Raw genomic sequence first — 27,983 nt, forward strand, 5'->3', positions numbered from 1 at the left:
GCCAAGGATACCAATTATTTTTAATGGTACACATTGCATATAAACTGAGCGAGCTCCCTTGACACATAGCAACGTTTCAATCCACAAACTGCTTCTTTTGGAGCCCTGATGTGGGACTGTCGTTTGAATTGTAGAGGTCACATGGGTCGGTCTCGGGCTCCAAGTTCTCGAAGAAGCTGTCAGCGTAGTTCAGCATTTGCTCCACAGCTGACAGCAGCAGGACGTCCACCTCGGGATCCAGCTCCAGCTCCTCACTGTAGTTTTTCACCGGGATGATGCAGGACAGAGGGATGCCCATGGACTGACTCACCTCTCGAGCCTAGAGTATGTGAAGGGAGGAAGTAAGTGAGAGAATATGATAAGCATGCATTTTAAAAAGTGCTTTTTTGGCTCTTGACATGGCATTATGTATTCACTGTTGCCCCTGGAAACAAGGCTGTCAATTTGCACTATAATTCACTCCTTTAAAACTGTGGTAAATATTATAAGTAAATATAAATAAATAAATGTATTGTGTAAGATCATGACACTGACAAAGATGTTTGGTGAGTTAACTGAAGGTCTTTGTTGGTGTTTATGAGTTAGATATTTTGTTTGAGCCATGTTAAAACTAGAATATATCAACATATCATATTTTTGAAAGGAAAAGAAAACAGAAAAACATACTTTTTGTTGAATGTAAACGCTGTGATAGACATTCTTCAAATCGTTTTGCACCAGGGGGCACGCTTCATCTATTTTGGTCAATAGCAAAATCTGGGGGACTCCTATGAGAGGGCAAACACAAATAAATGATGAAACAATTTGGGAAAATGTACAAAGGTTCATGTCTAACCCATCTGGTTGGTTTTCTTCCGGATGGCAGCAAACTTGTCCAGCATTTTCTGGCTCATGAGAGACACTTTACTCGCGTCAGCCAGATAAACCACACAGTGGATCTTGTCTTTCAGAGTCGTATGTTTTTTGTAGCCTGGAGTCCCCTCCTGGAGTGGTGCGGACGGACTGAACTAGGAGGAGAAGGATTCATTAAAGCATCAGTAGGTTATTTACTAATCAAAACCCTGGTGCAAATTTATTACAGTCAAAGTCAAATCCAGAATCATTTCGTTCAAATGATTTAATGGAGTTGAGTGGCTCGCCTGTTGATTTAGCAGAAGATGGGGCTGTTACTTAATCCTCTGATAAGTAGAGATAATGCTTGTCTTTGTAAAGGAAAAGCGTGTAGTCATGGTAGAGTTTTATCAAAAAGGTTATTCTAAAGCCGTATCAGTGAGTATAAGATTGTTCATAACCTGGCCCCACCTCCACTCAAAGTTTTTGTTCACCAAACAGCAGATACCGCTACAAGGGTGACGAGATCTACCACCAGGGGGCAGTGTAGTATCCCAAAATGCAAAAGTTCATTTGCTCAGTCTGCATTTTCTTACCACTTGAGGTAAGGACTCCCCACCGGCCTGTAGAGGGGAAGCCACCTTTTTCCGGTGGAGAACCATGGCCTCGGATTTGGAGGTGCTGATTCTCATCCCGGCCGCTACACACTCGGCTGCAAACCGCCCCAGAGCGTGCTGAAGGTCCTGGTTCGTTGGAGCCATCAGAACAACATCATCCGCAAACAGCAGAGATGAGATCCTGAGGCTCAAGTGGAGGAGTTCAAGTATCTCGGGGTCTTGTTCACGAGTGAGGGACGGATGGAGCGTGAGATCGATAGACGGATCGGTGCGGCGTCAGCAGTGATGCGGTCGCTGTATCGGTCTGTCGTGGTGAAGAGGGAGCTGAGTCGGAGGGCAAAGCTCTCGATTTACCGATCGATCTACGTTCCCACTCTCACCTATGGTCATGAGATTTGGGTCATGACCGAAAGGACAAGATCGCGAATACAAGCGGCCGAAATGAGTTTCCTTCGCAGGGTGGCTGGGCGCACCCTCCGAGATGGGGTGAGGAGCTCAGTTACCCGAAAGGAGCTCGGAGTAGAGTCGCTGCTCCTTCACGTCGAAAGGAGCCAGCTGAGGTGGCTCGGGCATCTGTTCCGGATGACTCCTGGTCGCCTCCCGCGGGAGGTGTTCCAGGCATGTCCTAGTGGGACAAGGCCTCGTGGAAGACCCAGGACACGGTGGTGGGACTATGTCTCCGAGCTGGCCTGGTGTCGCCTCGGGGTCCCCCCAGAACAGCTGGAGGAGGTGTGTGTGGATCGGGAAGTTTGGGCATCTCTGCTGAGACTGCTGCCCCCGCGACCCGGCCCCGGATAAAGCGGAAGAAAATGGATGGATGGATGGATGGATGGATGGATGGATGCATTTTCTTACATAGGCACTAAGAAATGAAATGAGCTCCCTTCAGAAATTGTGAGCATAACAGATTTCAGAACCTTTACTAAAGACGTAAAGGACTGGTTTATGGAAAACCAGAGCTGCAAGCATGGGCTTCAAATTATGTTATTAAACTGAAAGTAAAATGTATATTATGATTATGGACTTTTATGATTAGGACACAATATGTAAGGGTAAGAATATTGTTGTGTTTTTTACATGTGATGGTGATGATGGTGATGATGAGGATGATGATGATGAAATGTAATAAGAGACTGAGTGATCTGTTATGGATGTGATGCTGATGAATGACCCCTGACTGCACTGTATATTTATGACACTTTCCCCCAAGGACTACAGATGGAAATTAGCTTGAGAAGCTACAGTCTGGTACTGTCATCTTTGCTGCTCGGGCATAAAGTAATTGTACACTGTCCTGATAAATAAATAAACAAACAAACAATAATGGAACACTACAAATTCATAAGACATGCAGTGATCTTCAAGGTCAACCTCTGGGAAATAAAAGAGTCGATTCAGTACCTGGTAGCGATCTTGAACATGGCCTTTACAGATATTGATGACGTCGTCTGGGTCTAAACCTGCATCAGGACTCTCCTCCAGTCCCATTGTGTCACACAGAACCAGAGGAACTGGCAACCCTCCTTTACCCGCCTTTATGGTGTAGGTGCGAAACTGCAAACAAAACAAATGGGGGAAATGTTAGTGTGTCAAATGTTGTGCAGCAGGGGTGCCCAAACATTTTGTCTCCGAGGGCCAAAATGAAAATGTGCCTGTGGGGCGCGGGCCGAACACGGCAAAATCTGTATCTGTATCTGCAGTACCTACAGTGACTTTACCTCATTCATTTATTAACTCAAAGAAAATGCCACATTAGATAATTTTGAAGTGTCAGTTCCACATGCATTCTTTTACAAGTACATTTTTAACCTGAACCTTTGTTGATCTCAACAACTTTTGCAATAAAAGTTGAGAAACTGTAAAGTTGATGCTACAACGCTCAGTGATTAATAATTACCAAGACACATCAGTGTTTCCTTAACTTTGTGAAAGGAATGAAACAGCGCCCCCAATTTGACGCCAAAAGAGTGTATTGTGTCTTTATTTACCATTGAGAATGAATGGGAGAGAGTTAGTATTAACCATACGCGATGCAAAAGTAGGTCACTCTCTGGCGGGCCAACGTAATTGTTGGCCCGCCAGAGAGTGACCTAGGGGGTGCCCCACTTTGGGCACCCCTGGTTTATGGGCACACGTCACTAACTTGATTTTTTTAACACTGTTTATATTGTGCATTTACCTGAGTGGTCACACTCTTTCCTGCTGTCCCAGAGATGGCCCGGGACGTCATGCCGCCCCTAAAAACTGAGTTTATGGAGTTGAAGAAGCTGGACTTTCCTGCTCCAACCGGTCCCACCATCAGCACCCGCGCCTCCTTCACCCCATTTACATCTGGTTTATAAGACTGGATCTGCTCCTTCAAAAGCTGCCTTTTACTGTGAAAGAGAATAAGGATTTCAAGCACTCCTTTTTGCGTAAACATATATGAAATATGTGCATACTCTTCTGTCCACTGAAGGTTCCTCCAGGGTTTGGTCAGGAGTCCTCCCATATCTCACAAAGAACAAAAAGGACAAAATTGAGACAAAACCTCCAGGTATAGATTCCCCTGTATTATGATGATGAGGATTGTCCAACCTTCAACTCGATACACCTCAAACTCCGTCAGAGCCAAGTTGTTTCCGTGCATATCAACAGGATTGAAGTTATAGGCTGCTCCTGGTGCACTCTCCATTCGCCCCAAAGTTTGGACCGGTGGCTCCATCCACAAAGGCAGGCTGAGCGGCAGTGACCCCCACCCGGAGTGGCCTGGGTCTCTCCTCACTGATGCTGTACAGAAACGCCTGCTCATCGATGACATTTTGGTTTGTTTGGGCAAAGTCTTTGGCGGCGTAAGCCCCGAAGACAAGCCCAGAGGAGTTGTAGGCAACACAGACGGTGGGGCCCTGTCTGTCGCAGCGATTGTGAAACTGATTAGCTTCAAAGCCGTGGACCGAGGCTTTGTAAAGCAGGTGGAGCTGAGGATGATTGAAAAGAGACAGGAGCTTCTTCCTCTGGTCGTTGGTCAGACTGGAGATGATGGCAGACATGGTGGAGGGGGAAGGTGCGGTAGGAACACTGTGAAAATAAATGAGCATTTACTTTATATCCAGGGTTGGGACAAAGGATATACAGCGGGTTTAAAAAGTATCCGCCTCCTTTAACTTTTTGACATTTTGCCATGCCATGGACCACAAACATATTGAGTTTAAATGTTATGTGAAAGACGCACACTAAGTGACACACAGTCGCGAAGTGAAATTTAATGTATACATTATTTTAAATGTTTTAATAAATAAATACCTGAAAAACGTGGCATGCAAATGTATGAATCACAGAAGCCATTTTTAAAAGAAAAGCATTAGATGTCCTGTTTGCTTTTTGCTGCATCCACATGGGGGATACAGCAAATATATGGAAGAAGTTGTTTTTGTGTTTTTGTGTTTTTTTTTCCAGATCAGACCAAATGGCTTCTTGTAGCCACACTTCCACAAAGGCCAGATTTGTGCAGTGTACGACTAAAAGTTGTCCTGTGTACAGTTTCCCCCACCTGAGCTGTAGCTCTCTGCAGTTCATCCAGGGTCATCAAAGGCTTCTTAACAGCTGTGGTCAGTGCTGTCCTTGTTCGGTCAGTAAGTTTAGGAGGACGGCCGGGTCTTGGTAGGTTTGCAGTGATGCCAGACTCTTTCTGTTCCCGGATGGTGTATTTAACTGTACTTTGACAGCTTTGGAAATCTTTTTAGAACCTAGCCCACACTGTAATTAACTGTAGAAATTACAGTAAATGCCAAGTCAATTTACTTGCATCTACAGTAAATGCCAATTTATTGTAGAATTTAAAGTCCGTTACTGTAAAATCATTTACAGTGTTTTGCTGGATCTGATTTACAGGTTTTGGGTGTATTTTATTTTACAGTTATCTACAGCTTTTTTTGAAAACCGGTGATTAACTGTTAAAACATTTACAATATAGCGCTGTATTCCTAATTTGTTTTTAAGATTTAAATGGTATTTTCTTGCCAGTAACTAACCGTGATTTGACATTACAATTTCTTAGTGTAAACAAACTTGTGAGTCTTTTAATAATACCAAAGGCAAGACCAACATAGAGCAACAAAAAACATTTATTAACATTCAATGTAACATTTAACATGAATACATTATGAATATAACAGAAGCAGAAGTAAAGGATTAGCAGGAAAATAGTAAGATCAATATTTATAATAGTACAGCTAGTACCTTGTAGTGAAAAGTATAAAAAATAAAAACAACTAAATAGCCTGAGCTGTATTACAATGACGCCACTATTCACCTTATTCCTCCCCGCCCACTTTTGTTTCTTTTAGACACTTTTTGTCACAGACCAGCACTTCCTTTTCTATTGACTCTTCCGGTAGAGCGCAAAGTCCGTTCACAAAGTGGAGAACACAAGAAAATGTTTGTTGCCAAATATTATTGACATTTTACGCAAATCAGTCTAATCAGCCTGGCATCGCTAAACCTTTCAAATATGAGGACTGCATGTATTAAAAAAAAATATCTCCAGAAAGCAACAACACTCTGGATGGCTAAATGAAGCCCTATATCAAAAATCATGAAATATCCCTTTAATTCACCGTTGGATTCATTGTGAAACGAAACCTGATACCTGATAAAGCGTTGATGAAGCACAATGAAAGTTGAAACCTTTCTTGCTTCTCTCTGCACACACAGCAGCCACACCCAGGGGCGGACTGGGACTATAAAACAGTCCTGGAGTCTGACCAGCCCGGCCCGAATTAGTGTAGCCGTGCACTTCCACAAAGATATGTATATATATATATTTATAAAATTACTTATTTGTTACTGTGCAGCTTAATAGTTCTCAATGACGTTATCCCGGATCTGTCTGGTGTGTCTGACCTCTAAGACCATCATAGATCAGCTGTATTTGAACTGAGATTAGATTACACACAGGTAGACTCTATTTAGTCATTAGGTCAACATCATTCAGAAATCATCATTCAACTTCTGAAGGCAATTGGTTGCACTAAAAGGAAAGGGGGTGTATAGATCTAGATATACAGTAGGTACGCAAAAGGTATTGTACTGTAAGCTAAGCACGGTTAGAGCTGAAATGATACTTACCCATAGTTAGATCCTCGTCACGGTTAGCTTTAAAAATCTATTTCAATCAAGTTTTGTTCTTCACCAAACTCTCGCTATGGAAATGCTGAACAGCCAATGTCAAAGTCAAGTGTTTTGTTATAAGAAAGTATCACAAAATAAATTATTAAAATTAATAATAAATTATAAAAAAAAAGTTTGACATGAGAGCCATTAATGCTTAAGGAAGAACACAAGGCAGCACGATTTAAACTAGGAAATTAATGTCAGTGGTGCAGAGCAGTCACCGCCACTCAGACAATAATTGACTACAAGAGAGACAAGATCTGACCCATAAACGTACAGGCTATTAGGCTATAAAGGAGTCGTCTCACTTTGTAGGCGTAACTCAGACAAACCGCATCTCAGTAATAACAAAAGTGAAACCATTTGTTGTGAATGGAGTTTTACTTTTAAGACATATTCTTTGTTTGTTTATTTAATGCCCCAGTAGGCCTAGTTGTGCTTTAAATATGTCCTTTTTTGTTTACAACAACTGTGCAACCTTTCAAGCATTTGAATTATTGATTTTAAACAGACCCTGTGTCACACTAAAAGCAGTCCTCATCCCAGAAGTCTCTCAACAACAGTTCAGTACATTTTCATTCTAACATCACAAAAAGATTTACCTGTGGATTCACGTCAGTGTGAGCTGCCAACGCTCTGGTAAAGTAGTCCCGTTTAAGAAGAGGATTGTTCTGACACACACCTTGACTCATCTGTGAGGTTTCACTTTTGTAATCGCCCTTCAACAAAGCCTATACGGTAGTGTATTAGGGCCATCTAGAGTTTATACATGCAAATGACAAGAAAAACTAGCAAATTCTATTGTTTCGCAGTGTGGCTTTAACTCTGTTCTCATGTTTCTCATACATTTTCCTTTTTTCCCTTGTAATTTTTTACTTTTTTATTTACTCTGTTTTTAAATAGCCCTAATCACCACATTCAGTAACAGAGGCATAACTGGCCGAGATCACAAGCCTCTCTTGGCACTGAGATGGCGCCCTCCTGCCCATGCTGAAGCTGGCCCCCTCCTGGAGAGTCGGAGAGATAGTTTGGGAGTAAGACCAATCAGCAAAAATTGTCAAGATCCAGTCCTGGATTTGGAGATCTCCGTTTTTGTGCGTTTGGTTCCTCCCTTCTGTGCAGGCTGGCTCCTCCTTACCTGGGCGTGTTGTGGGCATGACCTTAGAGTAATGCAGGAGTTGCTGGCTGGCCAGGACACTCTGTGTGCAGAATAGACATCCTTCTGCCAATCTGCCTCAGGGATGCTGTGGCTTCAGAAGTAGCTTATCTCCTTGACTATGAAAGACTTGCTCTCGTTCTAGGGACCATTGGGGACTGGAAGAACCACTTCACAGTCTTCAAACAAGAGATGGAGGACATTCCAGTATCGTTTATCTGGGACATTAAAGACGTCTCATGATCTATACAGACCTGAGCAAAGAATCTACAAATATGTTATTTTATTAGTAAGACCGACATAATAGGCTAATCAACAACTGAAATAATTGTCAACTAATTTAAAAGTTGTATAATCTCTGGACTATACAGACTCTAAATGAAGCCATGTGCTGAACTAAACCAGAGCTCAATGTGGTGTAGTGAGAAAAAGGGAGAAGCATTACATAGACATTAGCTGCTATTTAAGAACCAGCATTTATTTTCACTGTATAAAGACAATAACGACAGGAACCGATTAAATGTAATAATTTCAAAGTAATTCACAGTAATTAAGCTGTTACTTTATTTTACAAAGAGGATTGTTTCCTAATAACCTTAAATTCAACCCCTATGTTCTGGACCTTTGCTTCGAATATTTTGAACGCTACTGGTCCTGCAATTAACTATATTTTGTAAAGCTGCCCCTGCTGAGTACAACTATCTATTCCAGGTCTCATCCAGCAGGCTTTCACGAGGCTGAACTCTTCCCTTCCCACCATTCACTGTGCACCTATGACCTATTGTATTGGATTCTTTGTATGTGCTAAAACTGACAGTATAATTAACAAACTCTGAACTTCCCTGAAATAAACATTGCCATTTGAACAACAGTGATTAACTTTCTTTATTCACTCCCGCACAACCACACAGAAACTGACGACTGTAAAGTGAAAGAAACCGTTGAGTCACTTCCTCGCAACCACGTCTTTACCATCAACCTTCCTTTCACAGATTTAATTCATGAATATCATGAATGAACTACATACAGTACACTTCTGACACATGCGGGACACATACACAAAGGCTATAGAGGGATCAGGTTCAAGCTTCAAGTCAAAAAGTAGCAAGTAAGAAACGGCGTCTTGTGGTTTACAATTGAGGCGGGACATTCAAAGACTGATAATGGTTAACTTTGAAGGCTGAAAAGTGTCTGCATTCGGCTGGGATAGTGGTCTACTTTGGTTTCAAATACATACGAATAATAACTGACATACTGTACGTTACAAGTGGAGATGAAAGTTAAACAGAAAAGGGTCATAACATTCTGACCACTGACAGTTTTAGTGAAAAGTACAGGTCATTTTTGTCCACGAGTCCTGGGAGTAGATTAGATGCAAAGGGCTTGACATAAACTCTGTGTTTACTTGTCCCTGTGGCAAGTGTTTTGAAAATGTTGTATATTATTACATTGTTACTTTTTTCTCTAAAAGTAACTAATAACGTTAGTGTAAAATATATAGACTTCTGCCGATGATTAGTTTATATCTGAGGAGGAATCTTTATAATATGTTTTGGTATCGCTTTAGATTAAGGTGTGCTCATTAAAGAGACTATAGAGTTTAAAAATGTTAAAATTATGCACTTTCCTCCCCCTACATGCTTCAACAATGTCCTAAGACTTAAGGTGTTGAATGAGCCCAGACCTGTTCACCACAACTGCCTCTAAAATCCTGCACTGTCACTCAAAAAGTTGTTACTTTGGGTATATAAGCAGCAGTTACATGTTTGACCTGAGGTGGCAGTAGTGAGTATAAAATGGCTAACTAGCCCCTTTAAGTATTAATAAGCATCAGTAATCAATTTAGGGTTAGGCTAAGGGTTACGGTCAGGGTTGGGCTAAGGGTCATTTTTGAATAGCCAACCCTATTCATAGGGATGGCTATGAATAAGCATGTTATTAATGGCTTATTAGTATGTTAACAGATAAAAGTATAATAAGCAGTGTATATACTTTACAAGCATATTAATAATGCTTATTAATACCTTATTAATACCTTATTAATAATCAACGAGCACACCTTAATTTAAAGCGCTACCCAATGAAGGCTCACTATTGTCTCAGAGTCCTTAATGAAATAAATGAAATGGCCATATTGGAGGCTTGTTACTACACCAATAAATAATCTCTATGAGGATTACAATAACAAGCCTTTGGGGTATAAAATAAGTTACAATTTGACAAAAAAAAAAAAAAAAAAAAAAAGACAATTGGGTCGGAGCATGTCCTGAAATGCAGCTCTTGAAGGATCTGCAGTGATTGTATCGATTTTTCAAAAATGGTTTTCGGAAAGAACAGTGGCTCCACCGAGACAAGTGGTCATAATGTTATGCTTGATGGATTTGTTCCCAAAAGGTACAAAAGAGGCAATTAATTTGGTAGTTCAACAGCCCTGGGTTATGCATTATGTTGCTGGTTGTTATGAAAATGGGAGGAAATTTTACAAACATAGTCAAACTTTCTTTGCGATTTCTTCGCATCCATAACATTTCTGTGATTTGAGGCCACCAAAGTCTTATTTACATAAATAACTCCTCTCTGCAACTGTATAACTTATAATACAATGCATGGCAATATCTACAACTTAAAATAACATATACATTTTAAACAGTACAACCATTTTGCAAAAGCTCTTGGGACTTGAAATACATTACAATTGCTGGACCATTCCTGTAAATATGAAGCTAATTTGCATTTTGGACATTCATAAACCCACCAGAACATTTTTTTAGTCACTGATAAACCATAGGCAAACATTACGTTACAGTCATGTACAGTGCACTTTTGATATTAGCAACAGAGTCACAGAACTTTTCAAAGATAACCTCACAATAGCTGACCAAAGACAGACATTCTGAATGAGGCTTTTGTTTCATATATCTAGCTCCAAATTGGAATAGATGCAAATGACAAGTAAAGTGGTCAATTGCATCGGATCATTTATGAACGTGCTCGTATTGTGTTCTTTTAAAACAAATCTAAATGTAGCATACAGAGTGAAGCAAAACTAACTGATCTTTTGCCAGCTCAGTCTGACTTGCACATGCCTTTATTACTGCTATGTATTTTTTCCTAACAAAGAATCAAAGGATTTCTCCCCAAAGAGATGCATGTTCTGTAACTAAGTGGGTGTTTGTGGGAGGATGAGTTTGGCAAACGCAGTCCAGAAGCGCCAGTGCTTTTAGTCTCTTCTATTGACATTTGTTTTCAGACATTGCAATGATCTCTCTCTCTCTGATGAGGGCACAAGCCAGAGTTCCTTTATCAATTGTGTGGTATTTTCAGAAGAATCAGCCAAAATAAAAATTCACAATCGTCAAACTTGGTCCATTTTTCAGATCAGCCAAATAACAATAGACAACGTCCCTGCCCCCATTCTCAATGAAACACCTCAGGCTTTTTCGAACATTGTCAAGTCAAAATCGCAGTTTTTCTGTCGTTTCGGCCACGTTTGCCTCAGAATTCGATCTTGCAGGCGGGGAAGGTCTCGTCCTGCATGGCCACGGTGCTGTTGGAGCCCAGGACGGTGATGTTGAGGTCACGCTGTCGCTCCAGGGTTTGCTGGTACCACTCCTGCATCGACGGCGACTCAAAGGTGGGGATGACAGTCACCTAAAGAGACACGCAGGGATGTCACACAACATTTAGTAGAGGTCTCGTGTTTTCAGAGGACCATTCTTATTCTACATCAGTGGTTCTCGTGCGCTTATATAGTCTTATATACTACAGTAGTTTTCTTTACCTGCATTGCATCAGACCAGGAGCTTTTGCCATCCAGTAAAGCGTCCAGCGTTTGCCTCATATGCCCCTCCCGCTCAGGGGCGTCGCCGCTGACGATGTAACAGGAAGAGCGCACACACCTGAAGAAGTCCACGCTGACCGCGGAGGTGGAGGCGCCTGACGGGATGTAGGCCAAGTCCACATAAACACTCACCTCACCCACAGAGGCTGGCTTTGGGGCTGTGGGGGGGGGGACAGGAGAAGACATTATTACCGGGCTAGTTACTTTTAGACTGTAATGCATTCTGTATTAGTAGTTACAGCTATAAAAATGTAATATGTTCGTATTACATATTACTGTTTCAAGTGGAGGAGTTCAAGTATCTCGGGGTCTTGTTCACGAGTGAGAGACGGATGGTGCGTGAGATCGATAGACGGATTGTCGGCAGTGACACGGTCGCTGTATCGGTCTGTTGTGGTGAAGAGGGGGCTCAGTCAGGGGGCAAAGCTCTCGATTTACCGGTCGATCTTCGTTCCCACCCTCACCTATGGTCATGAGATTTGGGTAATGACCGAAAGGACAAGATCGCGAATACAAGCGGCCGAAATTAGCATCCTTCGCAGGGTGGCTGGGCCCACCCTTCGCGATTGGGTGAGGAGGAGCTTGGAGTAGAGTCACTGCTCCTTCACGTCGAAAGGAGCCAGCTGAGGTGGCTCTGGCATCTGTTTCGGATGCCTCCTGGTCCAGGCATGTCCACTGGGACAAGGCCTCGTGGAAGGCCCAGGACACGCTGGTGGGACTATGTCTCCGAGCTGGCCTAGTGTCGCCTCGGGGTCCCCCCAGAACAGCTGGAGCAGGTGTGTGTGGACCGGGAAGTCTCGGCATCTCTGCTGAGACTGCTGCCCTCGTGACCCGGCCCCGGATAAAGCGGAAGAAATAAACTCAAATAATATAATATAAAATATAAACTAAAAACAGTACTAACTCCACTGAGCAAAAAGATTTTATTTTCCTTTCTCCTTCCCCTGTTCTCTCTGCTTTGTTTTGACAACATTAACTACATGCAACTGCACATCACACCAGTGTCCGTTTTGGGAAGTTTGTCATTTTTTCGTTCATATATTTAAATGCACTTGTAACTACTTGAATTGTGATGACTAATACATTCCGGTAATTTGTAAGTAAGGCAAGGCAATTATAAGGCACATGTATTTTTATAGCACATTTCAAGCACTCCAAGCAACTCAATGTGTCTCAAGTAATATGTTTTAGTCCTTAGCTAATGATTTGTAATACATTACCCCCAACACTGATTATTACTCATGGGTTTCAGTTACATGACATTTCCCAGTCATGTACGCTTGGATTTATGACCATTCACAAGACAGAACAGTGATGCTTTAAATTCTTCTTTGAACCAAAATCACAATTTCAATGTTCACAGTACACAATAGCAAAGACTTTACTACTTTACTACTATATTTAGATAGTAGTGTCCTGTCCTCTTAAAACAACAAACTTTGGACATCCTGTTCTTCGTGGCATGTGATTGTTGTTTATTTATTTAAGGGCACACTGTGTAACATTTTGGAATTTGTTGTTGCCAGCAAAAGCAAACCATGCTCCTAATGACTAGCTAGATAGAAAGAATGGATATGGATGAGGACCAAGTAGGTGAACTGGTGACAACCCCTCCCTTTTCAAAGTAATAAAATAAATGCTTGTGTTTTATTCTACTTTTTGGCCCTACAACTTGCACTCAGGGAAAGGATGTTTAATGTGAAGTCGTAACATTCTGAAAGGCTATTCTCAGTTTAACTATATAGTAAAAAACATTTATTTTGAGTCAATAAAGTATCAGATGTTAGACCTGGATTGGGAGATGATTTGGCTGATGTCTTGGGGCTGGAGGACGGAGTTCGAGCAGAGGATAAATTCTCCTTTGATCCTTTTGCTCCGCTTTGGTTTCGGGTTTTTGTTGAACTGGACCTCTGCAAACTCTCCACCACCTGCCGACAACAAAACAGAAGGAGAACATTACACTATATATCTTATATATGCCGGAAATATTTGGATTGGTGGTGATTTTCAGTTATGTATGGACAATGGAACAAGAATGTGTTTTCTTACATTTGGCTTTTTTGTTCCATTGGCAATCTTATTTAACCTCTTAATCCCCTGAACCGAGCACATTTCTCCCATTTGGCTTTACTCAAATCTAAAAGCTTCTTGGTAAAAGTTGTCAAAATAGCGACTAAAATGAGGATGAAAATGTGACAAAAATGTGATGAAAATCCAACAAAAAAGCAGTTTGGATGATTTTTGTAGGTCTTAGCTTTCAAATGAGGTATTACTGGCCTAGAGGCTGTAATCTTTTAGATTTGGGTAAAGCTAAACGGGAGGAAATGCACTTGGTTAAGGCGGGGGTTGAGTTTAAAGTTCTTCATCCAAGTAGATGAATCAAACCTACTCAAAATCAGCATAAAATGTCTTAATTCAAGCAGTTTTTCACTATTTCTTTTAGACGGCATTTTTTTCCATTGTAAAACTGGTGACAGCTAATTCTGTTCAATATTTTAATGTTTCTTGTCACAATAATCACAAAACAAAAATTTGATGTTGCAAATTCCCTTGTTTGAATACTCACCCCTGACTTTTTCAGCTTCATGCTTCCCGCTTTAGCCCTCTTGGCCTGTGCGTCTGACTCTGACTGTGGGATGGGCATCGTGGTGTCCGGGAGCGGGGGCAGAGGTGGACTATCCCTCTGCGGGACGGGGAGGGGGTCCGGGGGCAGTGACAGCCCGGGGCGAACATCCCGCGGGGAGTTCGAAGACTCGCTGCACGAATCATCCTCATCCGAATCCAAAACCGCGTCCGCCGTGGTCGAGGGGCAGTCCTCCGTCCCGAGCGGGGCGTTGGACTCACTTGGCGACGCGTCTTTGTGGTTATTGTTGTTGCTGTGGTGATTGTTACACCCCTTGGACGGTTCGCTGCTGGACGCGGAGTCTGCAGCTTTGAAGTGTTTGAACTCACAAGGCGAAACCAGACACAGGTCGACGTCATGGGGCAAGGTCTCCAAATGAAGGGAATTGGGCGTACGGGACATTTCGGAACCTACAGATCGCGGAGGCTTCTTCATCTGCAAGGACAATCCAGCAAAGTGTCCGCCGTTTGAACTCGAGTGGTGCATGCTGGAGTCGTCTCCTTCTTTCTGGCTCGTACCTTGCTCGAAGGACATGGACAGCGATTCGTCCACCTCTGTAGACTGAGGAGATCCGACTTCTGCCGGCATGGAGTGCGTAGTCGTCGTAGTCGTCAACGATGGGGAAGGATCTGATGGCACCTCTTTCAAAGTCCCCAGAGTCATAAAACTCAAATGCTTTTCTTTACTTTTCGTTTTTTCGTTCTGCTCTTTCGCCGAACCGTTTGCCTCAGTGGCGTCACCGGACTCCGCGCTTCCCGTTTGTATCCGGCTAAGCGTGCCCCGATTGCCCCAAACGTCATCCGGGGACAGACAGTAAGGGGTATGTCCCGCGCTGTTGGGTCTAGACTCTGAAGACGTCTGCTCCACCGTGGCCTCTTCGAGACTGGCAGGAGCTTGGTTTTCGGGTGAGGATTTCGACTGGGGGCTGTGTTGCAAGGCCCCGTCCAGCAAAGTGTACTCGGTCGGGGTTAGGTCTTGCGGGACGGTTGGCTCATTTTTAAAGGGAGACGGGAAACCGACAACTTTAGCAGGTTTGACGGTCTCTCCGCTTTGCTCTTTCTCTGGACAACTGGTCGCTTCTTGTTTTGCACTTTCAGCAGCCTCTCCATTCTCTAATTGCTTTGCACCATCAGAGCTTTCCACCAGCGCTGCTTCTCCCTCTGCCTCCTCTTCTCGAAGCTTCATAAACTCCTCCGTCATGTCCTCTGGGGTTGAAATTTTAGAGCAAGATGGCTGCTCCTCAATCTCATCATTATTCCCATGTTTCTCTTCCACAATTTCTTGTTTTGGAACATCTAATTTGATTTTATTTGAAACTTCTGCAGCTTCTACCTTCTTGCCACCGCTCGCCTCTTTCCCGGATGGTTTCTTACTCTTCTTTGCAGTAATTTTCGAATCATTTTTCGCGTCTTTCTTGAGCTTTGTTTTATTGTCTGTTTTTGCTTTGGGTGCAGCCAAATCCTTTTTCACATTGTTTTCTTCCTTACTCTCCTCTTTACTCTTAATATCTCTTTTCTTAAGTGTGTTTTTGTCTATCACCGGCGCTTTCTTGGGCTCCTTTTTAGTCTTATCAACCCCGTTCATGATTTTCCCTTTCTCTTTCGCGTCCTCCTTGACTGTTTTGACGATTTTGCGCAAGTCTTTGCCCACTGACCTTACGCTGTCCTGACTATCGGCTCTTTTGCCTTTCTTCTCCACACCAGAGTTCTCCAAATCCCCGGTGGTTACGGTAGATTTCTGTAAAAATGCCAGTCCTTTCAGTTTCTCGAGTCCCTGCATTAGTTTCGCTTGCGGAGTCACACCGGGAAACAGAACCCTGACGACTTTCTCTTGGGGACACGCCGGGTGCCATACGAGCAAGGCGCACACGCTCGCTAACGCCGTGAGCGGTAAAGATTGCGATTTAGAGGCTGATGATGCAGCGTCGGGCCAGTTTTGCATAAATGTTTGGTATTCTTGGCTGTTTTTGCCCGGCGAAAGGATGTAGAGGTCCAGCTGTCCCACTCCCATCTTCTGGAAGAGGGTCATTGGTTCCAGGGGGGTGTTGTTGGGGCGGACCATGGGCTGTGGTTTGATGTCCAGTTTCTTCAGCAGCTGCACAGTCAGAGCTCCCTGCTGAGTGCTCTTCAACACATTGTCCACATCTAAGAAATACACACAAACAATAAAAGTTAGGGTTATTTCCACACACAAAACACCAGCAAATATTTACGATCAAAAGAAAGAAAATATACAAGGCATGTAGATTTCATTTATTTGTGGTAGTTATTCCATTCATCCACCCATCCATTTTCTTCCACTTTATCCGGAGCCGGGTCACGGGGGCAGCAGTCTCAGCAGAGATGCCCAAAAATCCCGATCCACGCACACCTCCTCCAGCTGTTCTGGGGGGACCCCGAGGCGACACCAGGCCAGCTCGGAGACATAGTCCCACCAGCGTGTCCTGTGGCCTTCCACGAAGCCTTGTCCCACTAGGGCATGCCTGGAACACCTCCCGTGTTAGGTGACCAGGAGGCATCCGAAACAGATGCCCTAGCCACCTCAGCGGGCTCCTTTCGATTCTACTCTGAGCTCCTCCCAGGTGGTAGTTATTAATTATATATTATTAATATTGGAAAACACTAGGGGTACTTTACAACTTAGCAGAGGGTCCTTGGAATTGTTGAATTGTGTTTCAGTGTTGGGAAAGAAGGTGGCATTATGCACATGATTTTTTTGATGGGAAATTTTCTCCACTAATAGTGATTTTATCATAGGGCTGGACGATATGGGAATATCGTAATTGTTTTCTCATATTGCTGGGTTGCAGGTGATATCACAGCGGCCTTTAATATTATATAGAGGTAAAATGATTTTGTTTTTTAGGAATTTTTGGGATTTTTTTGAAATGTTCTTGTACAGAGAGATCATGGGCCCAGTGACTGATATTAATGATCATTTTTGGAATTCATGCATTTTCTTTTTAGCTGACTTGTGAAAGTGTAATGCAATTAATAGGAAAAATTGGCTCCTGCCCCCACTGGGTCAGGTGACATCATCCCATTCTAGAACCTGCAACCCAGCAATTGATCGATTTTGGATTCAATCTTATTTTCTCATAATATAATAAAAAAAAACTGCTGCTGATTCATGAACTTTTATACAACTCCTCAGCTCAAACAAAAACAACTGTTTTTCTCTCGTGTCATTTAACACAAAACAATCTCATTCAAATTCCAGAACTAGATGATTATAAAGATCCATGACAACTGTCAAGATTGACCAAAGTATTACCCAGCCCTATATTATCATCTGTAAGAAGTGCACGTGCTGTACAGTTAGATGACTTACTGTGTAGTTCTGGCTGCAGCCTGTTGGGGGCGTTAAAGAACACTACACCGAGCTCTGGGGAGATGAGCCGCTTGGATGAGTCCTCTGTACAGAGAAAAACACATTCAGATTTAAATCATATATAACAAACACATTAAAACTTTTGTGTATAAATATTGTGTATCTAAAGAACAAGCCTAATTGAGAAAGTACTGTGTGTACTAAAGTGTGAAAAAAATGTATGTTTTGTTTGAAGCTCCAAGTTCCCATATAAATCTATAGAAAAAAAGCTGATTCAGTGAATTAATAAAACATCTTTTGTGTAGACTTGATTTGTTTTCTGGTGAAGGTTTACAGGTTTAGAGAACGAACAAGCCCAAACCCTGACAAATGCTCAATATCGCTCCAAAAGAAAGTTCAGCAGAGTATGGGATCATCTTATGCCTCACCTTTCACGTCCACCCTCAGCTCCTGCTCGGACACTTTCCTCTGCAGGAAGGTGTTGACCCCCGGGAGGTTTTCTGTCCCGATGTGAGTCAACAAAACCGCGTCCACCCGGTCCAAGTGGCGCACCAGCTTCCAGAAACAGGCCTGCGATTCCGAGCCCCCGTCCACCAACACGGTGAACCCGTTTACAGCAAAGAAGGCACAGTCGCCCCGTCCTGCTGGGAAGACGTAGCAGCACGGGCGGGACAGTTTGAGGAAGCCCACGGTGGAGGGGGGAGGCAGCACCTCGAAGGGGGACATGGGGGAGATGGTGTTGGACACGAGGGCGCTGAAGTCCCCCACGGAGTCCATGGCGGGGTGCACCTCTGGGGGGTTGATGAGGAGGGAGTAGGGGCCGTGCAGTTCCAGCAGAGTTTCTCTCCACTGGCCGATGTTGGGACAGCTCAGGGTCACGCGGAGGTTGGAGGAAGAGCCCTCTCGACCGAGGAACTAAAAGCACAACAATTACACATTTAAAAATCTGCAGGGTGATTCGGGCTGAGACGAAATATCAGCTCTGATCACAATACTTGTGTTTGGAGGCATTTTTATCAGACACTCCTTTGTTTGCCAGTAACAGATACACAGTTAAAAACACTTTTCATTCTTAACCTCTTAAGCCCCACCTGAACCGTGCACATTTTATACAGTTTGGCTTTACGCAAATCTAGCAGCTTCTGGAAAAAAGTGTCAAAATAACAAGGATGACAATGCAACAAAAAAACTGAAAAAGCAACAATAGCGAAATAGAAAAGCGACAAAAACGCAATAAAAAACTGACAAAACATCAATGACACAGCAACGAAAAAAGTGATGACAAGAGTGACAAGAGCAACAAAAACATGACAAAAAAGCCATGAAACAAAGCTATTAAAAAAGCAACAAAAACACGACAAAAGTGCTTGGTGACTTGGTGACAACACAGCAAAAAAGTTAGGATAACTCTTGTAGGCCTTAGCTTTCAAATGAGGCGTTACACTGTTGCTCTCCAGTCAAGAAGCTTTTAGAGTTGGGTTAAGCCGAACTGTAGAATGTGCTTGGTTAAGGCAGGAGGTTAACACTTCAATAAATATCAAATGGCATTTTGTTAACAAACGTTGAACACATTGGCTTTTAGTACATTTTTGAAGGGACTATACAGAGTTTAAAAATGTCGGATCGGTCCCTGAGTATCGTGATGCGTATCGGATTGTGACAAAAGTGGATCGTCCCAGCTATGTGTGTGATGTCTTGACACTGACTCTAGATAACAAACCCAGAAAAACATTTAAAAAATGTAGATACAGCAGCTAAGAAGAAACACTATGCAATTTTAGTATAGTATAGTTCCTTGTATATAGTACATGATGATATAATTTGGTACACCAATTCACTGCAACTTAATGGTTGCCAAAGTCCCTTCTATTAAGGGGAAATGCTGCAAACTATGGTGCAGACTATTTTTCTCAACAGAAGAGGTAATCCAAGCAGCTGTATTTTCTATTTCTGCAGTAGATATAATGTGTCCACTGTGTCTGTTTTACACCTTTATCGTAATGGTCATTTTCACTGGCATTAACTCAATGTATGTTTGTGTCTGTCAGAAATATGAATTGACTTTTGCTTTTGCAGTTCGAAGTCAGGAAAGGGAAGTAATAAAACACTCGCTGGAATTCACTTTGATTTCATTGTCTGCTTAGTCGACGGGAAGTGCCCGGAGTCAGACATACATTTCATCATGTGCGGCCTTCTGTTCATTGTGGTTTGTGTGCAATTTTTACTCCTCTACTTGCACAACTGCTGCTGCTAAAATCAAATGAACAGCCCTATGTTATGTGTGTTATTAAATTGCTCAGATGACATTACATTCTACAGGCCTCGTATGAGATCGGAGGCATCTGCTTCAATAGAGCTCAGGATTGTGTCGTCAAAAAACACTTCCATAGAAACATTAGTGTTATTGCTCACATTTAAAGCATTTGGACACTGCATGGAGTTATGTAGATGTATTTACCTATACTTCGTTTTCCGAATAAGAAATTACACCATTGCTCTCCAGTCGAGAAGCTTTTAGATTTGGGTAAAGCCGATCTGGAGAAAATGCCCTCGGTTCAGGCGTTTAATGTTATGGACAATGTTAGCTACCCTCCAACATGGCGGCCCTGTGCCTCCTCCTCTTGAAGCTTCATAAACTCCTCTGTCAAGTCCTCTGGGGTTGAAATGTTTGGAGCATGATGGCTGCCCCTCGATCTCATCGCCGTTCCCACGTTTCTCTTCTACAATTTCTTGTTTTGAAACGTTTTATTTTGTTTTATTTGTCACTTCGGCCTCTTCTTTCTTGCCACCGGTCGCCTCTTTCCCGGATGGTTTCTTGCTCTCCTTTGCAATAGTTTTTGAATCATTTCTGCATTTTTTTTTTCTATCATTGGCGCTTTCTAAGGCTCCTTTTCAATCTCATCCACCCCATTTATAATATTTATTTTCTTTCTTTCGTCCTCCTTGACTCCTAACGTGATGGACAGTGATAGCGAGTCTCATACACTCTAAAATGGCGGATTTCAATAGTTCTTATTCATTTATAACATCTCATCGCAAACTCTCAAGGGCAGTGACGGAGGGAGGAAATGGGAGAGTTCAGCGTTCTCACTGCTTTGTGGATTAAGCTGTCCTTCAGTCAGTTGGACCTTAAACTCTTTCGAGGATAATGAACCTTGTTGTTGTGTTCTTGGGCAGGATACCTCACCCGCATTGCCTCCAGTGTCTATGTTTGAATGTGTCTTGTACAGGAACTTTCCCGGCATCAATACATCAAGAAACTAGAACATTATATGAACATTGAAGCATGCAGCAAGTAAATAAAAAGTAAAATCCCACCTGTTTGTGGAGTATTTGTTTGAGCTGGTGTGGAGAGAACAGTCCCTGGTGAAAGAGCAGATCTCCACTTTCTTCAAGACTCTGACCGGCCAAAATCAGCAGTTTATGAGCCGAGTCCTTGGACAGAAGTGAGAACACCTGGAGAAAATACATCCAGTAAATCAAGACTTCACTTTACTGAAATGTTTATATCTTCTGCCAGTTAAATCGGACAGAAATTAGAACGATTATGCTCATATACAGGTGTACAAAAGGCAGGCTCACCTCGGCATGAACTTGTTCTGGTGTGGGACTGATTAGCACTTGAGAATCCAACGTTTTGGTGCTGTGGCGCAGACACTTTTGGCCTAAAGGAGAGAGAGAGAAGTCAACGGGAGAGTGGAGGGGTTAAAGCTTAAACAGGCAGTCACACGGTGTGAAAAACAACTGAGAGACAGAGAAGATTCACAGCCAAGTTGGGATATTAAGGTATGAACAAAAGAAAGCTCTTAAAAGAAGAGAAAAGAAAAGGTACAAAGTAAGATATTGGAAAACAGAGGAGAAGCCTTTGTATTTTTAACAATTTAGAATTTCACACTGGAGCAGTTTGTAAAATCATAAAACAAATACACATAATATAGAAGCAAGACAGCCACAAATGCAATATCTCAAATGTAAAATAATATAAGAATTCTTTAAAAGTGTTTATTAATACAACAATAACAGAAGCTACATCCCGACCTCTCTCTGGCATTTTTAAAAATCCAAATAATTGCCATAGTCACTTCTATTAATTATGTTCGAGGTTCAAGTGTCAAAATGTCTCTGCTCTGTTTTAATTGCGCAGCCCTGTGGATGAGGGAGAGGGAAATTGCTGAGTCAGAGGCACTGTAGGGACGGGTTGCCAGGTTCAGTCAATGTCCTGCTCAAATCCGGCGCAGGGGAGTGGATGAACATCACAGCCCAGAGGAAAATGTTCACTCTCCATATGAATAACGGCTTCACTGTGTTTGTAGCAACACTTGGAAAACACTGGACTGATTTGCATCGATAGTGCAAAATATTTCAAATTCTTCTATAGTGATGCAAATTTCTGAATTTGCATCACTGACATATTGTGATATTAAAATGTATCTTTGGCTGTCCAGTCACGCTATTTTGTTTATTTAGTGTAAATTCAACCGTACAAAGCATTTTCTTCTATCTCAGCCCTGGGTTGCGTTATCCGTCAACGACCTCTAAAACTGTTCACACACTTAACTATATATCCTGCCATTTCACCACACACATGTCTCTGTAATGGTCTATTTCACTACAGCAGCCGAAGCATTAGCCACCTCAGTCTCTCCATTTACCACTGGTAGTATATAGAGTTAACCCCGAGGAGAAACATTTTCCCTTAAGGATAACACGGGGTTACAAAAAAATACTTTTTGTGAGGTGTCTAAAAAATGTTATACTGATTTAGAACTGAAAGAATCGGAAAATGGCATCCACTTTACTGTATCAAGTCAGGTTTTTGTGCTAAGTGGGGCAACACTTTATTTTACACTACCTTAACATTGTAAGTACAATGTAATGTGCTATGTAACAATGTGTAATAACTTGTATCTACAGGTTGCATATACAATGGAATAATGTGTATTAGTACTTTGATGGTACTTAATGTAATAATAATAATAATAATAATAATAATAATAATAATACTTATTATTATTATTATTATTATTATTATTATTATTATTATTATTATTATTATTATTATTATTATTATTATTATTATATTGCATCGGTTTTATATAGCGCTTGCCTGGACACTCAAAGACACTTTATATCGCATTATTCATTCACTAAGCTACTATTGTAGCCACAGCTGCCCTGGGGTAGACTGACGGAAGCGAGGCAACCAGTCTGCGCCACTATCTTGGATACATTTCATTTCATAAATTGTCATCAACACATGCTAGTTTTTGAGCACAGCTGCTTTGTGTACCAAAATATAAGCACAAATGCAAATAATGTTATAGCCAACTCCAGCCTTCCCCTAATTGTGGACAAAGGCTCCAGGATGGAAACACACTAATGACCTGATTGAGCAAAACCAATGTGATTTTTGGATTCAGCACATCCAAATGGCCTGAAATCAGCTTAGACACCCAATTTATTGTAAACCAGTGAATCAAACAAATGTAAAGTAGCTTTGTAAAATGATGAAGACTCTTAGGAAAGGCATAACGTCCAGCACTTCAACGACCAAGTACGGATGACGGCTCAAGAACCTTTGTCTACTATGTCTACTCTTGTACAGCTCAGCACTTCACACAACAGTATCAAAACATCATCGGTCGGCCATGCAAAGCGTCCTGGACAGTTGCACGAAGCCATATGTGATGTGTGATGTAGGAGACATTCTGGATCCCCTTTCGAGCAATAAAACGCAGACAACAAAGCTCTGAATCATCATTCTCTGCCATTGCTGTGTCCAAAAGCAGTGGGAGAGTCTGTGGAAGCTGTTGTGGAGGTGTAGAGCTGGAGCTGATTAGACTCGCTTGTCAAAACATGTTCCCGTTGCTAACAAAATTTGCACACCTCGACAGTTTGCGGGGTAGTTATAATACGCCTGCAACACTCCAGGGTGGTTTCGGTAGGATAAATGGATGTGACTTCCGCAAGGTAATAAATCACCTCTCTTATGGGACATTTATAGTCCTACTGCGAGGAAGATTTTCTGGACAATATCTTTCCAAATCTGTAATATTGGCACAAAAAGTCGGTATCAGAACAATCCGAGAAAGCAAAATTGCACAATGTTGCTCACCCAAACCAGTTATCTTGATGGTTACTGTTCATAGATAGTCACGGATGTTTTACTAGCTCAAACCACTTCCCTTCATAATTGATTGCACCAGTCAACACTGCAGATTAGACTTGCAAGTATACGTTCTGGAAGCTGCTCAAAGTAAGATATACAGTATGCATAAAGTTGGCAGGATGTCAGTGTTACATAAAGGAGTGAGAGTTGCACTTCAGCAGAATGTTGTGCTAGAATATTTCGTTGAGCTTTTGTCCGTAATGACTTGTGGTGCAGAACAACGGACAGTCGACGTTTTTAGAACTAGGTTTGCACAATTAAACATGCACATTTCATGGTGGCAATAATTAGCAAAAGTACACAAAAAAACTGCTATAATTTAGGTAATATGAATGAAACAATTATGTATTAAAACAGCTCACCCAATATAGAATGAAAATAAAAAACAAAAAAAGTTGTTAAATGCATGTGATTCTTAAAGGAGCTAGATGCAAGTTAGCTATTTTATACTCACTACTGCCACCTCAGGTCATACGTGTAACTGCATCTTCTATATTAAGTGTGCAGGACGGCACTTCGGACCCGAATTAACACCTTTTTGAGTGACAGTGCAGGATTTTAGAGGCAGTTGTGGTGAATATGTCTGGGCTCATTCTACACCTTAGGACATTGTTGGAACATGTAGGAGGAGGAAAATACTTCATTTTAACATTTTTAAACTCGGTATAGTCCCTTTGAGCACTGGGAACTGAATGGGTATTTTAAAACGTCAATCTCAATAGCAGTCCTCTCGCAATTTGTTTTTTATTTCCAAAATCAAGTAACCAAATTAAAGCTGCACTAAGTCTTTTTGATTTTTTGCCAGTAGGTGTCAGTAGTGAACCCTGCTCTGGCAAAACAGGATTGCTTAGAGTAGCTTTAAGTAATGTGATTGCAAAGATTTCCGGTCACACCTTTCTATGTCAATAATCTCTCGGGAGTTTTTCTTTGTATAAAAGGTTTTTAAGTATTCATAATTTATTCAAGAAGCTTCATTAGAACTGAGATGGTGGTCTCTTAAAGGAACAGGCCACCATTTTTACATACTGAATTATGTTCTTACCTGAGCTTAGACGAGTTGATTCGTACCTGTCTGGTCTTCATGCGTGCGATCAGTCACGCACAACGAGCAAAGATGTTGTTAGCATTTAGCCTCTCCCAGTGTATTCCTATAGCTCCAAACGGGGGTGAAGTTGGAAGCTACCACACTCTTCCACGGGCACGCAAAAAGACCAGACAGGTACGCATCAACTCGTCTAAGCTCAGGTAAGAACATATCACATTTCCTTCCTTGTGTTTTCTTATTCTTTTTTTGATGCAAAAACATCCCTACAACTTCCGTTTACTGTTGTACAGTATATCCTACATTTATCGATCTGTGTTACACTAGGAGCTAAATTGTATGGTAATAGAGTAAAAAATGTCTTCTTCACATTGAAAGGTGGCACAGTTAGGCCCCTATTGTTTGTTGGTCCTGAGTTCCCACCCATACTTCACTTTCCTTCCTGTCTCACTTCCTGTTGCCGTTTCCATGGGGGAGTTTTTATATGAATGAAAAGGGTGGCAGTTTTTTAGCTTGTACAGTTGAGAGCATTTAATCTAGTTTGCCAAGTTTAGTTCATGTCTCTTTAGGACTTACCAGCGCCCTTGAATGAGGCCGTGTGGTGGGACAAGAACTCCTGCAGGTAGAGGTTCAGGTTACAGCCTTTTAGGTCGATGTCCCAGGAACGAAGACCTGCAAACAACACAAAAATGGCTTAATAAACTCAATCACTGCATTTAGAAAGTCAGTATCTCATATAAATTGCACTAAAGGCTTCAGTGACAATGGTCCATGATTTAATATGTTCCTAATCCTAACCATTCCAGACTTGTGTTTACTCTTAACCAGACACAGAAACCAATGTGTGTAGTTGCTCTCGATTATGCTTGAATAAAAGACTGACATTTCAAGCAATTTACTATTAGTGTAAGATCATTAGATTGGTGTTTTCTGGCTTGGAGAGGTGTAGTTTTCCACCCATAGGTAAAGTTTGGCCTGGGAAAGTTTCTCTCCCTGGCCAGAGTCAAATTATACCTATTATTACTTGTTTATATGACCAGATCCAAACTATAGCTGGGTTTAGATGGCCAGATCCAAACTATAGCTGTGTTTATATGGCCAGATCCAAACTATAGCTGTGTTTATATGGCCAGATCCAAACTATAGCTGTGTTTATATGGCCAGATCCAAACTATAGCTGGGTTTATATGGCCAGATCCAAACTATAGCTGCTATATCCAAACTATAGCTGGGTTTATATGGCCAGATCCAAACTATAGCTGCTATATCCAAACTATAGCTGGGTTTATATGGCCAGATCCAAACAATAGCTGGGTTTACATGGCCAGATCCAAACTATAGCTGTGTTTATATGGCCAGATCCAAACTATAGCCAGGTTTATATGGCCAGATCCAAACTAGCTGGGTTTTTATAGCCAGATCCAAACTATAGCTGTGTTTACAGCCAGATCCAAACTATAGCCGGGTTTATATAGCCAGATCCAAACTATACCCGGGCTTATATGGGAAAGGGTTAACTTGGCCCTGCTCCATGGACTCTGCTATTTTGGTTATGTAAAGGTGGCTCATATAGGGTTGGAGAAATTAGTCGTCTGCATTTGTCCCATCCTTCACTGCCACCTGAGCTGGTCCAGATCTTGAGCTATAGGTTCAAACATTGTCAGGAGTACCTCTAACTGGAGCCATGTTGGAGAATCCCGACCAGACACAGGGTGAACATGCAAACACTATACCATAATCCACTCCACCTGGAATCAAACATGGATCCTCACTATAGAGTACAAACCACACTGAGCCACCAATCGCTATACGTGATCTTTCCTCATCTTCAAACCCAAGAACAATGATGCACCTTTTTTCCCACTGTAGGTGCTGTGTTGTGAGGGCTGTGAATCGCCTCATGCATATACAGTCCCCATGGGTAGCGCAGGGCGGGGGTGAGGTCATGGTTGGATGGGTATTCCCCAAGTCTCCCATCACTGCCCATTTTGTGCACATGCGGCACGAGCTCACAGTAATAGTAAGCTGTACCCACACATTACAATTATGACACTCAAGTTTTATTACACGGACAACTATGTGGCCATTGAATAAGTGTTCCTATAAAGTAGACTTCCATCCATTCAGATGAGCTAAATTATTGAATATGTGTGATGCAATCAATAAACCATTAGAAAGCATTTAGAGCAACCTTTCAATGAGGCCTACCATATAAATGATATCCAAAGGGTATAGTTACATGAGACAACATTGACATAAAGGCCTTTAAGATATTAATCCATCCTCTCTGGCCCCTGTTCCCACGGTACAGTAAATTACTCTAACGTGACATGATGTACCTTCTGCCCTCTTTGGCTCTGTGCGTCTCCCTGGCACGTAAACCCTCTTATTTGCATTGACAGGAGGTTGTATATGTGTTGACTATTAGCCATTGAAGCGTTTGCCCAAAAGCCAAATGCGTACAATGTTACAAAGACAAACCACGCTCCTGTTAATTTGCATTGGAGCCTGAGGGGAATGGCTGTGTGAATGGTGTGAAAACTGGTGGAAAAAAAATATCACCAGATGACGCATCCCCCGGTCAGCAGCGGCGTGCATGCATGTAATTACATAAACACCGCAGTGAGGTCGGCGTAGCGTTATGGGCGATAGGTTATCTAGGTGATATCAGATTTGATTTTTTTTTTATGCGTATAGCTCTCATGAATTGCAGCAAAGCGATGCGCGCAAAGCCTCACCTCTTTCGATGTCTCGGCCGATGTGTCCCGTCCCGTGCTCGCCGCTGCGCCCCACGACGATCAGCAGCGAGTGTTTGTGGTGGCAAAAGTCGAGCTTAGCGATTTCCTCCTGGACCTCCCTCCTCTCCTCATCCTCCTCCAGCAGCAGCAGCCGGCCCGACGCCATGTTGAAAAGCCGCACTTGGATGTGATGTCATAGGAGGAATAAGCAGGAGGGTAAAAATCCTGACAGCCTTGCTTTATTTATTTATTTATTTATTTTGTGCGGAGAGGAGGAGAGTACCAGCTGCTGTGTGGCAGAACGCACCCAAGCAGCGCCAAATGAGCGAGGGGCTGGTAAATTATTCAGGACACGAGGTGAAAGCGCGCTGCATGGATGCTGATTCTTGCACATTACTATGTTTAATTCATTGCCAGCATTATGCCCTTTGCTTTAGGAATAAACACCTAGAAATATAGGCAGTAAACACACTCGTTAAAAGTTT

At 42.2% G+C, this 27,983-nt stretch overlaps 2 protein-coding genes across 2 annotated transcripts; both read right to left on the minus strand.

The window, feature by feature from the left end:
• Positions 1 to 75: 75 nt before the first annotated feature.
• On the minus strand, positions 76 to 4,477 carry LOC306975551 (interferon-induced protein 44-like; the record flags this gene model as incomplete). The annotated part of the gene is given in 8 exon segments (XM_079573123.1): positions 76 to 319; positions 667 to 767; positions 836 to 1,007; positions 2,850 to 3,002; positions 3,628 to 3,823; positions 3,890 to 3,941; positions 4,026 to 4,120; positions 4,122 to 4,477. Coding segments are annotated over 8 exon segments (1,368 nt in total). The 3' UTR covers position 76.
• A 6,391-nt stretch (positions 4,478 to 10,868) lies between these two features.
• LOC306975410 (microtubule-associated protein 1S-like) lies at positions 10,869 to 27,932 on the minus strand. Its single transcript, XM_079572939.1, has 11 exons — positions 27,499 to 27,932; positions 25,337 to 25,432; positions 21,132 to 21,214; positions 20,868 to 21,005; positions 17,978 to 18,464; positions 17,550 to 17,633; positions 14,163 to 16,363; positions 13,386 to 13,524; positions 11,537 to 11,754; positions 11,157 to 11,406; positions 10,869 to 11,115 (listed from the first exon to the last, which is right to left on the minus strand). Exons 1-10 carry the CDS (start codon positions 27,662 to 27,664, stop codon positions 11,251 to 11,253), a joined length of 3,768 nt encoding a protein of 1,255 aa, XP_079429065.1. The 5' UTR covers positions 27,665 to 27,932; the 3' UTR covers positions 10,869 to 11,115; positions 11,157 to 11,250.
• Between the last annotated feature and the right edge of the window lie 51 nt (positions 27,933 to 27,983).

Source organism: Gobius niger, assembly GCF_951799975.1.
Source record: "Gobius niger genome assembly, chromosome: 16".
Taxonomy (NCBI): Eukaryota; Metazoa; Chordata; class Actinopteri; order Gobiiformes; family Gobiidae; genus Gobius; species Gobius niger.